The 16110-nt window shown below is 35.3% G+C and overlaps 1 protein-coding gene across 3 annotated transcripts in view; it reads right to left on the reverse strand.

Annotated features, from left to right (window-relative positions):
- The window catches only part of Cdc23 (cell division cycle protein 23), a 118754-nt gene that overhangs the window by 46524 nt on the left and 56120 nt on the right, over positions 1-16110 (reverse strand). For all 3 annotated transcript variants that reach the window (XM_089104485.1, XM_089104484.1, XM_089104486.1), the window contains exon 3: positions 6815-6927. In XM_089104485.1, the coding sequence (XP_088960611.1) occupies positions 6815-6927 (113 nt within the window). The remainder of the gene's footprint in view (positions 1-6814; positions 6928-16110) is intronic.

Here is a 16110-nt window from a genome sequence, read left to right on the forward strand (position 1 = left end):
ATTGATGATTTAGTCTCTTTTCGTATGGGTCCAATTTAAGTGACGCTGGTTATTCTTAATCTTAGTGTGAATTTTTCTGTGACAATATATTGCGTATATTACTAATAATTTAACTGTTTATTAGTTATCCATTCTTTTAAGCATATTGTTTTAAGTAAATAAGTAAAGATTCCGTGATTGAATAATTTCTTTGTTTCTGATATTGATGGGTATCGGAGTAAATGAATCATTTGTTGAGAGTGATCTGAATTCAAAATCAATGGACGAATGTGTCGTTTAATTGTTTTACCGTTTCTTGTCATATTTAGCTAGGACACCCCTTCCTGAGATTGGTCCGAAAGAACCCTCTTCGAATAGTTACAAAATTTTAATATAAAATTAACCTTTTAGGATTTATAAAATTAACCTTTTAACATCAACAACAGCACTCCTAAATAACCTAGTGTCTTGTATTGATCCGCAGTAACCGTACACAAGATTGAGTTTCATGTAACCCGAGCATAAATGATACTTCACCTCTGTTTTTGACTTTATAAGTCAACGCAAAGCATTGCATATATTAAATACGTAACCTAACCAAGGTACTTTTTCCCCATCTAACCTCCAAAAAACAACACTTTAAAAATCTTAAAACCACGCCATACCAGACAAATACATTAAAGCAATTAGTGTTATGTACGAGAATAACACTGCTGCGGTTAAAGTAGGAAATGAAGTTAGTGGCTGGTTTCGTATTAAATGAGAACTCTAAAAGGTTTCAAGGCCGTATCCAGGGGGGAGTTAGGGGGTTTAACCCCTCCCCCCCTGAAATGTTTGTCTAGCTCGTAAAAAGGTAACAAAAATGAGCATAAACAAATTTTTTTGGTGCATTTTTTCATGTTTTTTTTACCCCTGTCTCCCCCCAAAAATCATGGATACAGCTCTGTGGAGAAAATATTCTTACTCCTGAAGTCCTGATCACTAGGTATATGATCTTAAGTCCCCCATTAATTTTGTATTCTCTTTGGCAGTGACAACAGAGAACATGAACCTTCAACACTTGACTGAATTAAAGCAAGAATTAAGTGTTGCATACAATAAAATGTCTTTAGATGCCTGGAGCCTGTATTTATATGGAATTGTTTTGAAGAAACTTAGAATTCTAGACGAAGCATATAATATATTACTGGAAGCTATAAGTCTTGAACCCATTCACTGGGGAGCATGGTTGGAATTAGCTGGACTTATAAAGTCAAAAACAGAGGTGAAGTATCATTTATGCTCGGGTTACATTAAACTCAATCTTGTGTACGGTTACTGCGGATCAATACAAGACACTAGGTTATTTAGGAGTGCTGTTGTTGATGTTAAAAGTAAAGATCACTATCTAGCGGTATGTAAGGTGAATTTAAAGCTGAAATTGCGGTAGAGTAATGACCTTCCGAGAAGTTATGACGTTGGTAAACTTCAAGATGAGAATTGGAGAAACTTTCCAGGTACAGTTGAATACTAAATTGGAAAGTTTAATTTTTGACAAAGTTGAAATAATTTGTTAAGTTGCTGATGGTGCCTTAGGAAAGAATGTTAGGAATGCAGCTATGGATTTTGATGTTAAGGCCTTATGTTTAATAGAGAGGAGAAGGGGCTAGTACAAGAATTATTTGAGTGCTAGATCATTTGAAAATAAGAGTAATGTAAAGAAACCGGAGAGAGTATTAAAATTTGATCTAAAGTGGTATGAAGTGGAGGCCATGGATAAAATTGCTGGATCCATGGTAAAATTCCCTCTAGCATAAAAAGCTAGACGGGATAATAGTAAAATGTTGTATTGGTATGTTAAAAAATTGAGAGGGAGTAGTCAATCTGGAGTTGTCCCAGTTAAAGATAGGAACGGGCCACAAATAATGATAAGGAAAGAGGTAAAGAGAAACGGGCAGATCATTTGGAGAATATGCTAAACCGGATAGAGTTACAGGAAAAGATATAGAGAAAAAATAAAAAAGTTTGTAATACGTTGGATTAAACCTTATGTTTAATAGAGAGGAGAAGGGGCTAGTACAAGAATTATTTGAGTGCTAGATCATTTGAAAATAAGAGTAATGTAAAGAAACCGGAGAGAGTATTAAAATTTGATCTAAAGTGGTATGAAGTGGAGGCCATGGATAAAATTGCTGGATCCATGGTAAAATTCCCTCTAGCATAAAAAGCTAGACGGGATAATAGTAAAATGTTGTATTGGTATGTTAAAAAATTGAGAGGGAGTAGTCAATCTGGAGTTGTCCCAGTTAAAGATAGGAACGGGCCACAAATAATGATAAGGAAAGAGGTAAAGAGAAACGGGCAGATCATTTGGAGAATATGCTAAACCGGATAGAGTTACAGGAAAAGATATAGAGAAAAAATAAAAAAGTTTGTAATACGTTGGATGTGAAGGAAGATTTATTTTATGAGGAAGAATTAATGAAAGTGCTAAAAGGATTAAAAAATAGTAAGGCTTAAGGTGCTGATGTTGAGGTAAATGAGTTTCTTCAAAATGGGGTAATGGGGTCAGAAGCAACTTATTGAAGATTATGAATATTATTTTGGAAAAAGGGGAAGCACCTAATGATTTTAGAAAATCCTAAACCCTGTAAAAGAAAGGTGATAAGAGTGAGTGTCGTAATCATGGAGTCATTAAACTAGTTTCTGTAGGTAGAAAATTACTTAGTATAATGATACTTGTTATGACATAGAGATGCTGTAAGCAAAGTTTAAAGAGAATAACTGTGCGATTTTAGGAAGGGTAGACGATGTGTCAACCAAATTTTTAATTATTGGTTAATAATTAAAAAGTGCCTTAACCATCAAACACCTTTACTTCTTAGTTTTATAGATTATGAGTAAGCGTTTCATTCAACTGACAGAAGAGTTTTTGCGAAGGGGTTATCCTTGTATGATATACCAGACAAATACATTAAAGCAATTAGTGTTATGTACGAGAATAACACTGCTGCGGTTAAAGTAGGAAATGAAGTTAGTGGCTGGTTTCGTATTAAATGAGAACTCTTTGAACGTAGAGTTGGGTTGTCATATACTTCTTTTGTAACGAATAAGTTACGCTTCAACCGCCGTCTTCTTTCGATACTTTCCAACTCTGTCGCTCTACCAAATTATCTGTATATATCGCCGTTTTGGAAAATGCTCACAAAATCTGACAAGTCAAAAATTCGTCAGTCTTCTTCCGGTTCGCAAAATATCTTTTACGTTTTCCCCTTGGACCCCCAACTCTTATCTAGTTAGAAAATCCAGCTTCGCTGATCCCATTATAGCTATGGAAAAGCAAAGTCGTGCTTATAATTCCTGTTTGACTATGTTGAAACATCCTTGGTCGTCGGTACTGGCCCAGTAGTTAAGATGTATTTGTTGCGTTTTTTTTAAGTGTTTGTTTTCGCGCTTAGGTTAATTGTTGCAATTTTAAACTAATTGATGATTTAGTCTCTTTTCGTAAGAGTCCAATTTAAGTGACGCTGGTTATTCTTAATCTTAGTGTGAATTTTTCTGTGACAATATATTGCGTATATTACTAATAATTTAACTGTTTATTAGTTATCCATTGTTTTAAGCATATTGTTTTAAGTAAATAAGTAAAGATTCCGTGATTGAATAATTTCTTTGTTTCTGATATTGATGGGTATCGGAGTAAATGAATCATTTGTTGAGAGTGATCTGAATTCAAAATCAATGGACGAATGTGTCGTTTAATTGTTTTACCGTTTCTTGTCATATTTAGCTAGGACACCCCTTCCTGAGATTGGTCCGAAAGAACCCTCTTCGAATAGTTACAAAATTTTAATATAAAATTAACCTTTTAGGATTTCTGAACCCCTTGTTCATGGAGAATCAAGGCCATATCCAGGGGGGAGTTAGGGGGTTTAACCCCTTCCCCCCCTGAAATGTTTGTCTAGCTCGTAAAAAGGTAACAAAAATGAGCATAAACAAATTTTTTTGGTGCATTTTTTCATATTTTTTTTTACCCCTGTCTCCCCCCAAAAAATCATGGATACAGCTCTGTGGAGAAAATACTCTTACTCCTGAAGTCCTGATCACTAGGTATATGATCTTAAGTCCCCCATTAATTTTGTATTCTCTTTGGCAGTGACAACAGAGAACATGAACCTTCAACACTTGACTGAATTAAAGCAAGAATTAAGTGTTGCATACAATAAAATGTCTTTAGATGCCTGGAGCCTGTATTTATATGGAATTGTTTTGAAGAAACTTAGAATTCTAGACGAAGCATATAATATATTACTGGAAGCTATAAGTCTTGAACCCATTCACTGGGGAGCATGGTTGGAATTAGCTGGACTTATAAAGTCAAGAACAGAGGTGAAGTATCATTTATGCTCGGGTTACATTAAACTCAATCTTGTGTACGGTTACTGCGTATCCTCTTTTCGATTAGTTGAGTTAACAATGCCCAACATTCAAGCGTAATACAATTACTGCAAGACACTAGCGTAATACATTACTCTTATTTTCAAATGATCTAGCACTCAAATAATTCTTGTACTAGCCCCTTCTCCTCTCTATTAAACATAAGGCCTTAACATCAAAATCCATAGCTGCATTCCTAACATTCTTTCCTAAGGCACCATCAGCAACTTAACAAATTATTTCAACTTTGTCAAAAATTAAACTTTCCAATTTAGTATTCAACTGTACCTGGAAAGTTTCTCCAATTCTCATCTTGAAGTTTACCAACGTCATAACTTCTCGGAAGGTCATTACTCTACCGCAATTTCAGCTTTAAATTCACCTTACATACCGCTAGATAGTGATCTTTACTTTTAACATCAACAACAGCACTCCTAAATAACCTAGTGTCTTGTATTGATCCTGCCAGTCTTCAGTTTCCAATAGCATAATCAATAAGGTTAGCGGTACCATGTTAACTTATGAGCCTATTTATAACCAAATACTGTATTATTTATAACTAGATTGTTTGCCTATCAAATTGCAGCAGTCTGTAGCCATTATTGTTTTCCTTTCCTACACAAAATTTACTTAGGCTAGGTTGCCATCTATCCCTATCTCTACCGACCTGGGTGTTAAAATCTTCTAATAAAGACACCATATTTCTACCTGGGACCGAGTCTATTTGTTCTTGTAACTGTAAGTAAAATACATCTGCGTCACCGCTATCTTCGTCAGTCGGCTCAACAGGGGCATATACTACAATGACCAATGCTCCGAACTTTTTTGTCATACAACCAGTGATTAGTATTCTATTACTAATACCTCCCCAACCAAATACAAGACTTAGCAGCTTTCTTATTAATCATGAGCCCTATTCCCTGTCTACTTACCCCATCCTTTCTGCCTGAGTAAACAAATTCTATACCACCCATTTTCATGTTTCCTACCCAATGAGAAATGAGTTTCTGAAACTCTTAATAAGTCCAGAACCAAACGTCTGAATTCGTCGGTCAAATTGTCAATAATATAGTTATTTTTACCGTCATAACATTCGAAGTTGCAATTTATATGCTCTTTACATCATTGAAATTATTTTGGCTTCAGGAAAAGCAATGGTCACAGAATTAGTTCACAGAGGAGGCCAATATATCTTCTCAGATCTACAACTAAGCACATCAGCCGGCTTATAACCGGACAACAAGAAATCCCTGGGACCTCCAATTGAATGGAGGATTTGTGCACTCTTAGGGCCACCTTGGCTACAACATAGTTTTCAGCGTTTCGCGATGATCTTCTATCAATAAAAGTCAAAATCCTGGAAAGACAATCTCAAGCCTATTGCCTCCAACTCATTATATCTTCATACCTATAAATATTATGCTACTACGAGGGTAAGCCATAGTAAAAAATTAGCTACGAAGTAGTATTTTAGTCCAAAAACGTCCACCAAAACAGATCAAGTCTAGAAGAAATATCCAGTAATCAGAATCCAGTGCAAATGCTGTGTCATTTCTTAGGCTATAATTTACTCAAGGGATGCCACTCCTCAAGTGGGAATAGTGTACCACGATCTCCCCAGTTTTAAGGGTACCTCGACAGGGTCGATTCAGTCCTTTGCAGAAGTCCTTGTCCATAGATCTATATCTTACGCCTACCGCAACTGTCCTCCTATAGAGGATCCTCCCACGACGGTGTTATGCGTCACCATGCAATTCAACCCATTGCTGAGAGAAGGTTCGTGACTGACGGGAAACGTCCAGACTCCAGAGAACCATGCTGAGTGTACATTCAAGGGCCTTCTAGTACAATTTGTCCACAGTTTCAACTTTTTCCGTATAAATATAGAATTTTTGTATTGGTATGAATGAAAACTTTAGAAATTCATCAGCTTATACAAAAGTATGCTGCGATTTCCATAATCTACTTTTATAGGACTAATTGACTGCTCACCTAAATAAATACTCCATAAAAAGCAGGGCTGCGGAGTCGGTCCACTTTAATATCGTCTCCAACTTCGACTTCTGACTCCTAAATATGTTTTTCAAATGTGTAGGAACTCCCGCCACAGCCTTACTGCTCATTTGCTAAGGAAACTAATGATAAAATTGACATTAATGAGAACAATGCAGAAAAGTAATATTGTTCTTTAATTAGCCTACAATATTAATTTTGTTTGTTATTGCCACTTTTGAGTAGTATTTAAGAGAATCTGGCTTGAATCCAGCCTTTATGTGTTCCGATAACTCTGACTCCAAAGACTCTTACATTATTTCTGTTACTCAAACTCTGACTCCATTCAGCAAAAATTTACTAAAATTCCGACTCCAAAGCCCTGGCAAAAATTCCTCAATTATTAGGTATTCATAGGCCTACTTACTTTCTGACTCTGACATATCTTCAATCCTCTTCTTTTCCCCTGATAAATATTGTGAGTACCAATATAAAAACTTTCCTTTTTTGCTCTTCAGTTTTTTAGCAAAATATGCACACCTGTAAATAAAGAAATTACCAAATTGCAACTAGTGTTGAGACAATTAAACGGAATCAGAATTAGGAATCTTAAAAATCTGATCTACCAAAAAAACTGACTCCTGAATCAAAGATAATTTTAGGTTTCCCTACACTATTCAAATATGTCCATTAGTTGTAAGACTTTGTGCAAATCTCCGATTGAAAAGAAAATATTACAAAAATGCTATTAGTTAATGAGGCTACTCCTGAACAAAATTATTATATTTTTATGTAGTTGCAGACTTTAACAACCACAATTTTTTTTCGTTTAATATCAGACACCAAATAGGTAATTTTTGTTATAATTCAACAAAAATTTGTTCCTTAAAACTCCAAGTTATACATATCAATTCTTGTTTTAATTCCTTTCAAATAGATGTTTGTTTCTACGGAAATATTGTGAATATTTTGAAATATTTTTTGAATGGGCGGGTTTATCAAAATCACAATAAATATTCAAATTAAAACTAAATACAAGACAGTTGATGCATCTTGAAATTTTTCTGAGGGCAAAGACATGGCGTACATGCCTGTTTAGCCAATCCTGAATAAAGCTGTTGCAATTTTATGCACCTGCAGACTTTACCAGTAGCAGATTTGAAAGTGGCTTCAGTGATGAGGGAAAAGTAGACATCCAAATAATAGAACAGCATGAAACAGTATATATATATATATATATATATATATATATATATATATATATATATATATATATATATATATATATATATATATATATATATATATATATTTATATATATATATATATATATATATATATATATATATATATATATATATATATATATATATATATATATATATATATATATATATATATATATATATATATATATATATATATATATATATATATATATATATATATATATATATATATATATATATATATATATATATATTTATATATATATATATATATATATATATATATATATATATATATATATATATATATATATATATATATATATATATATATATAGTCGTTGTTTAGATCTCAATGTGAAAACGTCTCAAATAGGATATCATTTCGTAACAACAATTGACTTGGTGACGTATAATCCTCTCCTACGGTTACTTCTTAATTCAGTGACCCAGTGATTAAATGAAATAACAGAATTTTACTGAAGTTGTTTTCCTCGAGAAAGTTTATATTTTCGTCTTGCGTATAAGGACTGATTGTTTGGATTTTGACCTGGCTATATCTATGGACTCATTTGACCTTGAATTGGCATTGCCGTTATTATCGCTATGACGTGAGCACCATGTTAGTGGAATAAGCATTTTCGCCTGTTCTGAATTTTCTCCAATCAAATTTTCGTGAAGGAATCGATGAAGTGATGATAATTGATCACGCACTGGAATTTTTTGATGATAAAGACATTTAAAATGCCAAAGCGGAGTTTTGGGGAATAGCAGATCCGAATAAAGCTGTTCCAAAGCGGCAGGGTGACCAAGCTTCGCAGAGAAATTTGACAGATATTTTGGACTTGCTGCGCCAATGTGACCCTTATAATTCCCTGCTGCCTACTTTTGTCATTGTCTCACCTAATGAAGTGCCGGTTATCCACACAGTAGCATATTTCAGGTTGGCCAGTAAGATTAGCTCCCTAGACCGAACCCTTCAACAGATAAACGAAAAAGCGACATCTTATGATCTAAATTTTCCCTCCTTGTCCATTCCCACGTTTAAGCCAAATGTAAACACATCCACTACTACTGTAGTTATCTCTGGAATTTCTCCCGAGCTTAACAATCCTGTGAAACGCCGCGATGTCATTGACAAAATCAAGGGACACCAACAGGGCTTCCACTTTTAGGGAGATTACCCTATTTTAGGGAGAAATCCCTTCGGTTAGAAACACTTATTTTTAATCTAGGGACAAAGAAAAATCTGGGGTAAAGTAATGATTTTTAGGGAAATCTGTGGTAAAGTAAGGATCTTAAGGGAAAATTTTATTTTTTCATACAAAAGCCTGAAAAATTCTCAAATATTGTGTATGCTCGGTTTTAAAAAAATATTTTATGCAGCAACACTGGCTTACAGTGCTGTAATTGCCGAAATTTCAAAAAGCTCAACCCCTGAATATTATTTAGGTAGCCTAGTATTTATTTAATTTTTATGCAATGGCTTTGATTGGTGTAAACTACCGACATAAGGGAGTATTGGTTAGGCTATGCAGCAATTGTGGGCAAGGTTTATATTAACGGATTATTCAGATAGCTAAGAAATAAACTTACCTCTATAGTCAGAATTGCATCCTGAATCAACATTTAACATGTATTTGTGTCAGAAATGACCTTTACCCCCTGAACTTTACCATCACTAAAATGAATCTAGTAATGAATTGGCTGAGGGTCTTACTAATTGCATCAAACAAGTCATTGAAAAAAAAAATCGATTCCCTAGCAAAATATTATTGGATTTTTTACAAATACTACTAACGTCAGGTTTGGAGGCAATAGATCTGCTTCAACGCTAATGAAAGCCATGGTGTCCCATATACTGAATGTGAAATGTTCATGCCATCTTATTCACGTATGTTCATCCTATACATGCTTATCACTTCCTAAGACACTAGAAAACTTGGCGCGAAATATCTATGCCCACTTTTCCAGAAGCGCTTCCATGTGAGATAAGTATGCTGAAATTCAGGAGTTCTTTCAATCTGAAGTGCTCTCATCTCTTGCACCAGGATAAACCCGTTGGTCGTTACCTCTGTTCTGAGGCGAGGGAAGGATCCGCTTAATTGTGGATCCTACCGCCCTGTCACTGTAGCGTCTAATTTAAGTAAACTATTTGAATATTTTTGCTTCCATTTATTCAAGATAAGGTAGATTATGATGCAAATCAGTTGGGTTCTAAGTCACACATAGGATTCCAGCATGCCCACCGTATACTTGCAACAGTGTTACAAGAAGCACATCGTTTAAAAACAGAAGTTCATTTTTGTGCGTTAAACCTATCTATAGCTTTCGATACTGTTTGTCACTCTCAACCACTGACAAGTATGAATATTTAGTGTTCAATTCAAAATCCTCAGCAACGCCACTTGATTACGATTTATTTTCCGTAAAATGTGTCAAATCTTTCCGATGGCTTGGGATCAATATGTGCAAATCGCTTACGTTATTTGGTTTCTGGGCATTGAGTAATATTAAAGAGACTGGGGTATGCGAAAATTGTCCCCAACAGGGGGAGATATAACAGAAAAGCACTGGCTAAATTGTACTCGAGTTTTTGTGACCATGCAGTTTTGTTCCCAGCTGGCCTTCACATCCTGCTTCGACCAGGGAATATTAACCATATTAGAATTATATATTTCCGATATTGCAAGTTTTTATTGTATCTGCCTCGCAGATACAGTAATAGAAAGATCATGCGGTTTTTTTGGCACTCCGGATATTGTAAGTTGTTTTGTCAGACAAAGTAGCCGTCTTCAACAGAATATTTATGCTACCTTAGGGGTTAACCACACTCTTATCCGAGTAGCCATAGCGCATTGAGCGTAATATTTATTTATTTGTGTTGATGTTAAATGTATTTTTGTGATTTCTCTTTTATTGTGTTACTCCACTTCATTTCATTTATAGTAGGTTAAAAATAAATTATTATTATATTATATTATATATATATATATAATATATATATATATATATATATATATATATATATATATATATATATATATATATATATATATATATATATATATATATATATATATATATATTGAAGGCCAGGATTTGGCATACATGCCTGTTTTCCATTATATATATAAAAAGTAAGGGAGGTAACAAAATCAATTAAATCACTCATAACGAATATTAAATTTATTGGAACATTTGCTCAACTATATCAATATAGCAGTTTTTAAGACATTTTTTGTACATCGAATTGTTTTTTTCGTTATACTGGTTCTAGTTTAAGTAATAGTACAAAAACAATCCATGATGACTAATTTCACCAGAAACAAACATTGAATTACATTATAATTACGTATGATAATCCTCAATCACCCCATTAAGTGTAGGTTAAATAAATTAATAATAATGTCACAACAAATTTGACTAAGAATCAAAACCAGAATAAGCATAAGAATGGGGACTGCAATATAGTATGTAATTTGGAACCATTCTGGCACATGAGAGGAGAGGGATGGAAAAAGGGATAGAGAGTTCAAATTTTAGTTTTCATTAGTATTTTCATATAACAGTAAGCAAGCCAAAGACTTGAGCAAAAAAATAAGAGATTCACCTGCCCTAGTATTAAACCTCTACCCAAAAATGTACTTTTTTGTACTAAAAGGCTACGGTGTGTGTGTACCTGAACCACCGTGTAACTGAACCCCAAGCAATTGAAACGCTGTAATTGAACCACCGTGCAACTGAACCACCGTGCAGCTGAACCCTCGTGTAACTGAACCCCCGGGCACTGAACCCCATTTAACAAAACCCTCATGTAACTAAACCCCCGTGCAACTCAACCCCATTTAACTGAACCCCAATGTAACTAAACCCTCACGTAACTAAACCCCGTGCAACTGAACCACCGTGCAACTGAACCACCATTCAACTGAACCACCATGCCACTGAACCACCGTGCAGATGAACCACCGTGCAACTGAACCAACGTGTAACTGAACCATCGTGCAACTATACCACCATGCAACTGAACCCTCGTGTAACTGAACCATCGTGCAACTGAACCACTGAACTCATATTTTCAGTTCTCTAAAAATATTAGGCAATATTATTGGGTAAAACACAAGTTAGAATTTTTACATGTTCAACCTTGTTGAAATTGTTTGCTTCTTAAATTTATGATATAAACGCCTGTCAAAAGTATTCACGAAAAAGCTTTGTTTTATTTTTGCAAAAGAAAAAGAAGATCCAATGTCACAAACCATTAAAGCTGATTTAATTCTGTATTTTTCAGATGAATCAGACCTTTTGGACGTTAAGTAATAAACATATGTGTTGAAAATATTTTACCTTTGTGAATCTAGATAACGAACTTTGATCAGATGTCGTTGAGGATATTGCAACTAAAAAAGACATGGGAGGGGGACAGGATGCACTCCAGCCTTTTTTCAACATTCCTTCAACTTGCCCTTGAAAGTTTTAACATATCCTCAGGTTTATACCCTTAGCTGTCCTCGACACATAGCAGATACAACGTCTTTTAAAACTGGATGCACATTGTACCTCTTAATATAGTTGAAGAGGCTTCTAAATATTTTCCAAACAATGTGACGGCTGATACCATTGTAAATGTTCCTGGCATTTCCTTTTCACAACCAATAAAGGAATAAATGCTTTTTGATTGTGTTTGACATTCTTCTTGACATTTCCCTAAGGTTTGACCTTAATGCTGCATGCTTTTTTATTTATAGGATCAGACATGCCATCTTTTCTTAATAAAAAAAACTTACATGTTAACAATAGGCAACTTGTATAACTTACAGCCCTTGCACCAGAGGCTGAGGGTTATGAACCATAGTTATTTAACTATGGTATAGTCATTTAACCTTTGAACTGTTCTAAATAAAATGGCCGTCTCAAAATTTAGATCGGATGTATTTGGGAAAAAAATAGGGTGGGGTGGAAGCCCTCCGATCACTTTATCTATCCGAGGGCAACTAGCCCTCCCCACACACCTTTTTTCCCCCAATCCCAACCGATAAAACTTTTATAACAGCAATTTCATTAAAAATAGTTCAAAGGTCAGATAAGAAAAATTCCTGTGTCGACGCAACCCCCCAGGGCCCGGAGGCAGGCGTTATGAGTAATGCTCTTAGGGCGTATATAGTTCTTATGGAAGGGATGCTCGTATAAGCTTCGGAGAGGGCTCATTTGATTGGAGAATGAAAGTTCTTGTTCACTTTTTCAGAGTGAAAAGAGATCGCAGGGCAACTAGCCCCCCCCCCTCTCCTCCTCCAAACCCAAAATACATCAGATAAAAGTTTTGAGATAGACATTTTGTTAAAAAAGTTCAAAGTTCAGATAACAAAAAACTCCGGTGTCGACACAGCCCCCAGGGCTCGGGGGTAGGCGTTGTAAGTTATGCCCTGGGGGCATATATTGTTTTTATGGAAGGGATGCTTCCATAGAGGGCTCATTTGATTGGAAATTGAAAGTTGTAATTCACTTTTTAAGAGTCAAAAGTGATTGGAGGGCAGTTAGCCACCCCCACACTCCATTTATTTTTTCCCAGAGGCACTTCATATAGAAGGGGTCGTTGAATAAAATTCAAAGGGGGTTCATTCGATTGGAAATCGAGAGTTCTAGTGTTCTTTTTAAGAGTAAAAAGTGATCGGAGTGCAACTGGCCCCCAAGCCCTTTTTCCCCAAATACATCTGATAAAAATTTGAGATAGGTATTTTGTTAAAAATAGTTCAAAGATCATTTAAAAAAAACTCCTGTGTCGACACCCCCCCCCCACGGGCCCGGGGCAGGCGTTGTAGGCATTGCTCTGGGGACATATATGATTCTTATGGAAGGTTTGCTCGTATAAACTTCGGAGAGGGCTCATATGATTGAAAATTGAAAGTTATCGTTCACTTTTTAAGGGCTCCACGCCCTTTTCCCTTAAACCCATCAGATAAGAACTTTGAGAGCCATTTTTTTCAAAATAGTTCAAAGGTCAGATAACAAAAACTCCGGTGTCGACACATCCCCCCAGGGCCCGGGGGCAGGCAGTGTAAGCTATGTCCTGGGGCCGTATGTGGTTCTTATGAAAAGGATGCTCGTAATTCATTCAGAGTTCAAAGCAATAACACCTATCTAAAAACGGATATTTTTTCGAACATAATCAAATTAGTAAGTTTCGCAATCTAATCTCAGTGAAGTAAAAGAACATTTATTTCATAATGAAATTGGAACGTTTTACGAGCACCATCAGATTAGTAATTTTTGCAATCTAATTTACTGTGGTACTGTGAAGATCAATATATGCAGTAAATAGCTATAGTTATTACATTTGAGTGAAAAAGGATTATAATTGTGCAACGTTTGGATTATAAAACTTGGAATATAAAGGATTATAAACAGCACGTTTTTTGGATTTTCGGGGGGTAGTCAAACTCCCTCCTTGCGAGTAAGTCTCGTCTAATGTTTAGAATTATCATTATGCTCTCGCTCGAGTAACGGCGTAGTTCACACGAGGGTGCTTGTTATCAGTGTTCAGTGGCAGATTTGGATTACTTCACGGATTTTCGAAGCCCATATTCCCCTGTTGCCGCTTCTATCACCCAAGTTAGATATTTAGCCATTATTGAGGCGTACCTGTCCTGGTTATATTTTTAGCCGTGCTAGTAATTAACGGCCAAAGCCAACAGTACGTTAAAATTAGAGTGAGTAAACAAACAATTTATCTATTTAAAGTGGGCGAAGTCTCTTTACTTTAATTGGTATGGGTCGTAATCGTAAACGTAATCGTCCTGCTGAGGACTCAGTAAACCCGTTGAATTCTACATCTACTAGTACCGGAAGTTCTATCACCCAAATTACCGTGGAAACTTTATCACAGAATTTTAATAAAGTACTTGAAGCTGTCCAAGAAAATGGTAGAAAACTAGACATGGTGAACGATAAGTTAAAAACACTAGACGATCGTGTTTCCAAAATAGAGGTGACCCAGTCTGACCAGGGTTCTCAAGTTGCTATTCTTGATAGTAGAATTGAAGTTCTAACAAATGAGAACTCATCCTTGAAACCACAATTATCAGTTCTTGTTGATGAAGCTAAGGTCCAGGGTAATGCAGTTTTGGAATGTCGGATAGGCTTATTAAACTGGAAATTGAACAGAGGGGTAAAAACATAATTGTTTGGAATGCAGGTTGCGAAAGTGAAAATGTTGCTGTTGCTTTGTTCCAGGATATTGTTTAAAGTGGGTTTAGAACAGCCTACAGTACCACCATTCAAAGTTATTCAGTGTAAGAAGGATGCCAAATTTTTCAAAGTTGAACTAAGTGACAAGGAAACAAAATTGGTCTATTACGCTGTGCAAAAAAACTAAAGAATAAGAATATTGGTCCATTCAAGGAATCGTTTCTTAGTGATGATGCTACCCCTGAGTTACGTCGGGATAGAAAAATTTTATTTAATAAGCGAGCCCAGTTACGAGATGCGGGTTTTGATGCATGGGTTACTAAATCTTTCCCACCTTGTGTTCAATTTAAACGCCCTGATGGATCGATCGCTAAGTATTTTCAGAATGATGTAATTACTGAACTCGCTAGACCGGTTATTAGCCATGACTATGGAGGGCGTAGTCAAAAAGGTCGATTCGGAAAGCAGAAGTGAATGTTTTGATTGTTTGTTGTTAATCAAGGAAAATTATATTTGTTTTTATAGTTTGTGATGTAAGGTTAAGTAATTTAATTGGCTGTTAGAGTTTAGATTGGATACCCTCTGTGTGATTATGTTGTGCTCTTTGGTGATTAATAATCATTGTTTTCTTCGCTTGCCTTTATTTAGAATTTATACCTTATTTCTTTTGGTGTTTTATTTTTTCATTTTTTCTTTTGATTATTTTTCTTTAATTTTTTGTTGTGAGTAATGAGAGAGTATCTTTAATTGTGATTGGTACATGCTCTATTCGTCACCACAGGCCATTTGGATATTTAATAGATATTGGTTATAGATCTTGTTCTACCCCTGGGGGCTCGTAGTATAATTGATTTGGAAAATAAGAAGGTAAATTTTTATAATTATTTTAATGAATGTATTAATAGAAATTTGGACTTTGTGGTTCCAGCTTTTAACCCCCCCTGAGGATTCTAAATTTGTTTTTAGTTATGATTTTCATGATGTTGAGTATCGGCATGGTGGATCGGAAGATTTTGGGATTTTTCATTTGAATTGTCAGGGCCTAAATACGACATTTGATTTTTTAGCGAATCTAGGTAAACTTAATCTTTTCCATGTGTTTGCTTTGACGGAGACCTGGTTGAAGGACCACAATTCTGCTCTTTTAGATATACCTGGACATACTTTGTTTAATCGGAACCGGGAGTTACGTCAACACGGGGGTCTTGCGGCTTATGTTCGTGAAGATCTCCGTGTTAGAGTCCGAGATGATCTAAGTGAATATAAGGAAATGGTGTGTGAAACACTAGTATTACAAGCTAAATT

This window comes from Artemia sp. Qi Xiang Cuo, chromosome 18 (genome assembly GCF_049724085.1).
Source record: "Artemia sp. Qi Xiang Cuo chromosome 18, ASM4972408v1, whole genome shotgun sequence".
In the NCBI taxonomy this organism is placed as follows: Eukaryota; Metazoa; Arthropoda; class Branchiopoda; order Anostraca; family Artemiidae; genus Artemia; species Artemia sp. Qi Xiang Cuo.